The sequence below is a fragment of the Diadema setosum genome, chromosome 13 (assembly GCF_964275005.1).
Source record: "Diadema setosum chromosome 13, eeDiaSeto1, whole genome shotgun sequence".
NCBI lineage: Eukaryota > Metazoa > Echinodermata > Echinoidea > Diadematoida > Diadematidae > Diadema > Diadema setosum.
In genome coordinates this window covers 7,660,135-7,668,848 of record NC_092697.1, presented here as the reverse complement: position 1 = coordinate 7,668,848, position 8,714 = coordinate 7,660,135, and the positions used below count along the sequence as shown (strand labels likewise).

General features: G+C 38.0%; 1 protein-coding gene across 1 annotated transcript; it reads right to left on the bottom strand.

Moving 5' to 3' along the window:
- Positions 1–2,225: 2,225 nt before the first annotated feature.
- On the bottom strand, positions 2,226–8,589 carry LOC140237202 (ribitol-5-phosphate transferase FKTN-like). Its single transcript, XM_072317145.1, has 8 exons — positions 8,457–8,589; positions 7,749–7,787; positions 6,638–6,829; positions 5,689–5,999; positions 4,830–5,089; positions 3,962–4,095; positions 2,645–2,769; positions 2,226–2,448 (listed from the first exon to the last, which is right to left on the bottom strand). The coding sequence occupies exons 1-8, from the start codon at positions 8,586–8,588 to the stop codon at positions 2,226–2,228; spliced, it is 1,416 nt and encodes a 471-aa protein (XP_072173246.1). The 5' UTR covers position 8,589.
- Positions 8,590–8,714: the final 125 nt, after the last annotated feature.

Genomic DNA, 8,714 nt, shown 5'->3' with positions numbered 1-8,714 from the left:
CACACTGTAAAATCATTTTCTAAGCCTACTTGCTTGTCATTTGGATATCTACATGCAAAATACTACTGAAGAATATTGCTCATTTCCTGGCCCAAGTCTCATACATATTAATCATCTCCTTTTTGGCACAGGATTTGTGCTTGTTTCAATGCAGCATGCTCACATTTCTATGGGCTTTGGAATGAAATAGGAGTTACCTATGGAAGATGTAACTCAATTCCACAAGCAACAGTGCTGAAGATTTCATTGCACATACTCGGGAACGCATCTTGATGCTACGTACGACATAAAGCGTGCCAGGTCAACAACATTTATTCATGGAAAATTGAGCAAAGAAATGGGATTCCATCGGGATGGAATCCCATTTTCTTTGCTCAATTTTCCACCGATAAATGATATTCATTTCTGGTCAGTTTTTCTGTTTGCGTTTGTTTAATTCAACATCATGTCTAATTTGACTTGGATAAACAGAATAGAAGAATTTACTTCCCCACCCAAAAAACAACAACAACAAATAAATAAATAAATAAAAAGACAAAAAATGGGGATGAGAGTTGTAATTGCCAAATTATACCTGTTTACCAAAAACATAATTTTAATAACAGATTTGTGTAAAAGGCCAATGACAGCTTTGCAGCTAAGAGTGGATGAAATTTTACAAAGCACATTTCCCACATTCTATAGCAACATGAATGCACATGAATGATATGCAAACTGTTAGTTATGGCAGGTTTAACAATCCATTTGACGCAAAGTCTTCTATCATTTGAAATGGCAACAGCGCACACACTCCACTACATTAATTACGTAGTTCACAGTTTGAAGGTCTGAATTCATAAACACAATAATATACTGTCACTTTGTGAATGATAAATCAATAAAGTGTGACCAATCATACCAACCATAGATTTCAGTGACAGTGTGATACATTGTGTAAAAATTAAACATATCAATCATAATTCAAGCATTTTAAATGCCAGCTGTTGGTAACACCTCACCAACACTCAATTCTCAGCATTTCATATGACATAATTTTTCACCAGCTGTATTTAGAATGTGAATTTCTTTGACTTTTACCCAACTGCTAACTTGGCACAACAGAAGGCAACTCTTATCCATACCAGTATGATTGTGTACAAAATAACATTTGCAGGTAGCATACTTAAAATAAAAGATGGCTGGATGGAATCAATCTAATGCAGAGACCGAACTGTAGGGAAAAAATTGATTTGGAATATCAATAGAAGTTATATAAGTGTGAATAAATTACACATAACATCAGTCTGTCTTATTTCTACTGTTGCCATCGTACTGAAAGCAAACTATCTGACACTGATGCTATCAAACTATTTGATGACAAGTGTCAGTAAAACTCCTTTGATAGTAATATACTGTATACGCCATATATTTCGCGAGTCTAAATTTTTGCGAATCGGGAATTTCCGACAATTTCGCGAGTGGTTAAATTCCTGATCGTGGAGGCCCGCATTGAACGGAGAAGTGTACGCGTGTACGTACATTCACATTGGGATCAAAGTCAATATTTTCGCGTGTCTTTAATTTCGCGAATAGCACCTGACTCGCAAAATTCGCGAAAATAAAAACCTCGCGAAGTATTCGGCGTATACAGTATGCCCAGCAAAAGATCAAATTGACTAGATTTGCAATGTCTGCATGAAATGGACACACCCCAGTTTTGTTTTGTTTTGTTTTTCTCAGTGCTTATGCCATCTTTAATCAAGAAGACTATTTTTTGATTAGGCTTTGATTAGTGGTCACTTTAACCCTCTGTATGCATTGAGTGCCGATTGGCACAGTAAACCCCATAGAGTTGTACACACTGTCCATAGTCCCTGGCATAGAACGTGTTAATACAAATATTTACTCTCCATCAAGAATGACTAACTTCCGCTACCTTTTTAAGTGACACATAAATTTGGTCCTTGTTTGACATTTAATGAGTGTGAAGATAGTACAGATTGATAGATGTGCATCTTATATGACAAAGAGTTGCAAATGGATGTAATTTTGTTTGATATTTCATTACCAATAATACATTATGCCCACCATGAGTATTGGGATCCATTCCAGTTCTTCATATGTGGCAAATTAGCCTAAACAATCAAAATATCATAGTCATAGCACCAATTGTTTGTTGTTGTTTTTTTTTAAACAAAATTCATTGTCATACCATTGTGACAAAAGTTGGTGAGGACGCCCTCGCTCTACATGATTGGAAAGGTCTGCATCACCTTGGGCCACTCTGCCACGGGCCATCTGCCGTTGGGCCGCACGTTGGGTGGGCTCTCCTTCCAGTTCCACTTGGTGACCTTGCGGTTCCACTCCCGGCCATAGTTGGCCTCGATGTAGGGCAGGGTGGGGCAGGGGACGCGCACCCTGAGTCCCACAAGCTCCGTCCAGCACAGATCAAACTTGGGGAATATGTACCTTGAGGGGTATCCAGAGAGTGACAAGATGATGTTATAGATTACTTTAAAACCATAAATTTTCATGTGCATGAAACTTAAGGAATTTCGTGAGGAGGACAGATTCGTGAAAGTAAAGAAATGGACTAAATCAACAACAACAAAAATAATGCAAACCTAATGCTAACAAAGTAGTGATGAGTTAACTATCTACTCACTTAAATTTGTCTCCTGTCTTGTCATCAGTACCTCCATTCCAGATGTGGTCCTCTTCTTCATAGAAGAAGAAGATGTCCAGCTTGATGCTGTCCCTGGCAAACGACAGCTCAAAACTATCTCCCTCCTGAAAAGGAGACAGGAGACAGTGAGGTATGTGAAGGCACTGCATTGCATACTTCATCAAGTTTTGCTTTGATCAACATTGACAATTGCATGAGGCCGTCAGCTCTCAAGGATAACTTTGTAATCCAAAACATATGAAAAGTTTACATCTTGCCATTCTACAAATAATGGTGGTGATGAAAAAGGAGATGACAATGATATTATTGCTAGGGATAAAAAATGGTGGAAAAATAGCAGTACCTGTAGTCAAATATATTAAAGGGATCGTACAGTTTTGGTTGAGACCTAATTTCAGGTTTCTAACATTTTTTGATGAAATATTGAGAAACCTCTTATTAAATATGAAAGAGCATGTAATTCTATGAGGAATTGAACGTTTATTTGATGAAAATTGGTTTTGAAATGGCTGAGATATCCCAAAAAGAGTGATTCTAATAAAGTGTGGGACCCACACTTTATTACGATCGCTTTGTTTTACTTTGTTTTTGGACGTTTCAGTCATTCCATACCCGATTTTCATCAAATAAACTTTGAATTCCTCTTAAAATGGTATGCTCTGTACTATATCATAAGTGTTTTCTTGGTATCTCGCAAAAAGTTAAAAGCCCAATTCTTATCTCCACCAATACTGTACCATCCCTTTAAGGAGTGTCTCCAGAATTGTTGGAGCAGTCTTACAAGTATTGGTGGTGGTAGTAGTGTAGTAGTGGCAGTAACAGAGATCATGTTAATTATGATGCCATTTGTATAATTTTTTGAATATTATCATTACCAATGATGCCTATAGACCAATCAGACTTGGCAGCAAATCTGCCATTACTGCGGTGTCCCACAAGAGCTAATGCAAATGCATAATTTATATAGCAGCAGGTGCAAGCTGGTCGCCATCGATTATATATCATGCACTCACATTAGCATGCGCGCATGGAACACCGCAATATGGCAGATATGCTGCCAGGTCGGATTGGCATATATAGATGCAACATTCATTTCTTTCACAGCTTAACTGCCCAGTTGCTATGTGTATGAGAAATGTAACAATCTTATTGTCCAATAATTACAAACCCTTCAATGAGATGGTGCCAATTTCTTTTTTTTTTTATTTCCTCTTTTTTTTCTTAATGTGTGAGGGCTCAATATCAGGGGTTCTATCTCAAAACTCATGAGAAAAAAAATCTGTAAACTGAACTCACTTTTCCAAAAAGATGTAGTAACTGCAGTCCTTGGCTCTCCATGGCAGGTACAACATGATTGTTATAATCCCTGATCCTCATCCCAAAATCCACGTCCATGCTGTGGGCAATAATATTGCACTCTCGAAACCAACCTGCCAACAAAAACAAAATATCAGAACAAAATGCGTAAACAAATGAATTCTTACCCTAAAATGCTATGTCATAACATGTCTACCATCCTGGTGACTGGAAGTGAATGTTCATGTTCATCTCATTAGTGGATTCAGTATCCTCTGCTACCTGATAAGGACAATTCAAGCCAGGCAACTACTGCCTCCTATAAACATATGTTAATCCTGAATAGGAAAAGATTTCATAAAATGAAACGGATTTTAAACTCTGGACTCACAATATATTTGCGACATACCAGCATCGTGTCTGCAGACTTTTTAAAGCACTGAAACAGAAGGTGTTCACGAAAATGAAAACAACAACAACAACAACAACAACAACAACGACAACAACAACAACAACAACAACAACAACACAATGTGATCCATTCATGGCAGCCTAGACTCAAGACAGAGTATCATAGCATTTAATTTCTCTTGAAATTTTCTTTATGAACCATGTTTACTCATAAAATTAGTGGCAAAGCATACGTAATGCACTGCAGTATACAATTCATATGACACCATCAGCAGAGGGCAATGGTTTGAAAATGCAATACAATGGCTTATCCTCAAAGTAAAACTTAGAAGAATGGCAGAACTAGACAGCACCAATCCCAAGAACTCTTTAGCAATGAATAGCCCCATCCGTGTACTGACTCCTTTGACATTGAACACAGGGGCTGTTTTTGTGGGACAAAAGGGATCTGACTTACCCAAGCATGTTCCGCTACTGATCCAGAATGGAACCCCCAGCTTGTCCAGGGCTCTTGCGCCCCGCTCCAGGATGTCACGGGCCCTTGCACGAAAATCAGCTGCCTCAGCGGTATCGTCCATGCCATACTCTGACAAGAACTGCCTAGCCTGCTGGATATTGCACTCGAGGTGGGGTGACGGCAGCTGCCGCAGGAACTGCATGGGGTACTTTGGCACTGTGAGTGAGACCTCATCGATCCTGATGTCTGCAAACTCCATCCTGGAAGACATTTTTTTTAAAAAAAGACAATCACTTCAGCATTTTTTCTTTCAGTATACAATCAGTTAGCCATGGTTTTACACCATCTACATTTTGAATTATATATGCCTAATATAATGGTATCAAAGAGAATGTGGAGATCTTGCAATACACTCCCATTTGGACAATCCCCATATTGGAAGTTTACAGTTCAATGGTTTACTTCTACTGTATTCAAAATTTTGCATAATTTGAAGACAGGTAATTTTCTGCTCGGAATAATTTTGACATTTTTTTCCTCTTTGATCAACTAATAAATCTCAAATAGAAACATATTCTTTGAGCCATACACCTAAACAACAAACTGTTGGAAACTTTTGTTACAACATTTTTCTTGACTGCAGCAAAACTGTAAAATAGGACAAGTGGAGCTTGAATAGCCACTACACCTCACACCTCAAAATATGATGAACACAAAGATACAGAGCTCGCCTCTTGCATATATTATAGCAGACATACAGAATGTTTCCATGGCAAGTGAAACACTAGTTATGATTCTCCTCACAAATGTTTCCTCAATCATATTTGATTTGATTGAATGTCATTCCATCATTTCTTACAGGCGATACGATCCCGAGTGTTTGCCGCCAAACGGCAGATCTCTGAGTTTGTAATCCCGGAGAATCCTGCCATCTCCTTTATTGCCATCACCGTGTTTGGCTTCCGCTGGTGGTGAGATGCTACCGTGCCACAGATAGGAGCCCGCCCTCACGTAGAAACAGACAAGATGCACCATGTGACCGTGAAGCACAAAGAAGTGGTGCTGCTGGATTGCTGGAAGCGAGGGATCGTCCAGGGATGCAAGCCTCGGGTCTGGACCCTGGAGGGACACCGACCTAAAGCCTTCTTGATGGAGGGCATTTAAAAAATTCTACCAGGAGAGAAAAAAAAAATGGAAAACAATAAGTCCAAGTGGCAATGATTCTTTATAGATATTGTTACAATTTTGGCTTCATTCATAATTTGTAGATATTTGAGGCACTGAAGGAATTAGTGTTCACAGTTATAAATTTGGCCAACAAAGCACTTGGCCCTATTTGTTGTGTCAGTCAAGAGATGCTATACATCCATCATATGCACGCAGGTGGCATAAAAGTGTGTAAAATGCTACCTAGAGCATTTCAACATATATTAGCAAATTGCTATGCTACAAACATATTGTATATAGTAGACACTGAAATTATGCATTGGCATACACAACAGTTTTAGAATATGTTCCTAACATTTTACACAGAGGTTTGTATAAAAGTACTACAAATAATTGATTTTAAACTTTCACGCCAAAGAGCCCGACATGCAAACCTCACCTGGTTCATAAAGAGATCTGAAATTATCATTCAAGTTCAATTGGTTGTGGGTCCAACAAGAATGAGCAAAGTGTTCACAGCTGATAAGCTGTTGCACGGCTGAAGGCATAGTCACTGCAGGCACTACAAGTTGCAATTGCTGCAGAATAGGTGATAAATCATTCTGTCGCAAAGCACACAATTTCTGTGCTGCGCACCATACCTTGGTGATCCAGTGTGACGAGATGATCCCAAAAGTTGTTGTGTTGGCTCTCTGGCAGAGGAATCGGCACTGGCCCTGAGCAGTTCTCTTTCCCGTCCTGTGGTCCCACACAGATTCCAAGATGTCGGGATCTATGAGGAACACTGGGACATGGTGGTCTGATGCCACATCGGCAAAGACTTGGATTGCAATCTGCAAAGCATGCACACACAGATTTACCGTAAAGTCAACCAATCATTGAACTGCACTGTCTGTACATCATAAAATCAAGTGTTATCAAATACATACTGTACCTTGATGTTAGCTTCAGATCAGTTTCTCCCTCTTTGCACCGTATTTCACATTGAGAGCTAGTAATAGAGTTTCACTTTGTATTGAAGAGAACATTTCATGAATTTTTAAAGAATGATAAATCTAAGAATTTTTGCTTTTAAAGGTAGGGAATCCCATTTGCATGCCTTAAATGAAGAGTTGTATAAATACAGTGGTATGTTGAAGAGAGTATCATTTTAGAAACTCCCATAAAGTATTGAAAGTGGAAGGTAACATTTAGTACATTTTTATTGACCGTTAGATTTTGAATTGAATTTTTTTCGGGGCTCTCACCGTAAATTCCAGTACATTACTAGGCTACCTTTGCAGACCCATGCACTGCATGTGTGTCCATCATGTATATTTTGTGAAGAAAGTTCATCAAAACTTACAAACATTTCTATATGCATTCTTGCCACACACTCTATATGTTATTACATCAGCTCTTATACTTTTAGATTTGTGTTTATAGATTAAAAAAATACAGAAGACTGCAACAAAAAGGCTTAAGTGTGGCTGACATACAGAACTACTGAGTAGTTGAGTTTTGTGCAATATTCAAATTGTAGATAACTGTTGACTTCTAAATTTCTCAGCAGTGGCCTAAACAAGTCCCCTGAGGTTCATATTTAATGTTTTGCTGCATTTTGGGAGGTCTGTAAAAGGTATCCCCTACCTTTAAAAGACAAAGAGAGGCATACTGTATGTAACACGTATCATTAATGCATTTACTCTGACTTGGCAAATTAAAATATTTAGCATAACCCACTCTCTGCAAGAAGAATGTGAGAATACTTACATACTGCGAGGGTGGGTTCCAGTCGTCAAATTTTCTCTTCTGCAAAGAAGAAAAAAGAAAGAAATTGATAGTAAATACAAAATTTTAGTTGAAAAAAAAGGGGAAAAAAAAAGAAAGATAGAGTGGATATGACTGCTGTTTGGCACAATTATCTATCTATCTGAAGTCTTCATTAACACCACAATTGTGATAATCTCAGGGAGATATTAATAGAGTTACGAACACAACAGCCTGCAAGGTACTCAAGAAGAGAAGTGATTGAAAAGCAGAGTCACACTCCCCAAAATACTGCATTGATTTCTCCCCACTAAAATTTATTGCAATATCTGCATTGTGACACCATAAATTACATGGTCTGTATGAAGAACCAAATCTTACAGCAGAGGAAGATATTTCAAGTGAATTGATGAGAATAGCCACAAGTTCACAAATTATGGCAGCGACATGGCAAGAACATAGCTAGTGTGCTAGAAACTATTATACTGATTTTGGCAGACTGACACTGACCAAAATTAGATAAATTCTAGCATGATCTGCATCTCGGAACTATTTTGGCAGTGAATGCAAACTGCTGGTAAGAGAGAGCTGCATGTAAATAAATAAATAAATAAATAAATAAATAAATGAATGAATGAATGAATGAATGAATGAGTGAACGAACAAACGAACAAATAAATAAATAAATAGAAATAAATAAATAAATCCTACCTTTTTACTTTTCCCCCTTTCCACATCATCTAGCTGCATCCACGTTGCCTTGAGTATGTAGATCTGGAAGAGGATGAAGACTGCCCCAAATGCTAGGAGAGACAGGAGCAGTGTGAACTGCACTCTTCCCATAATTCGCTGATTGTGGTAAGAAACCAAAAAGGGGCAAATAATAATATTAAACGGTAATAATAATAATAATAATAATAATTATAATAATAATAATAATAATTTTACTTGGGCTAAGTCTGACTGGAA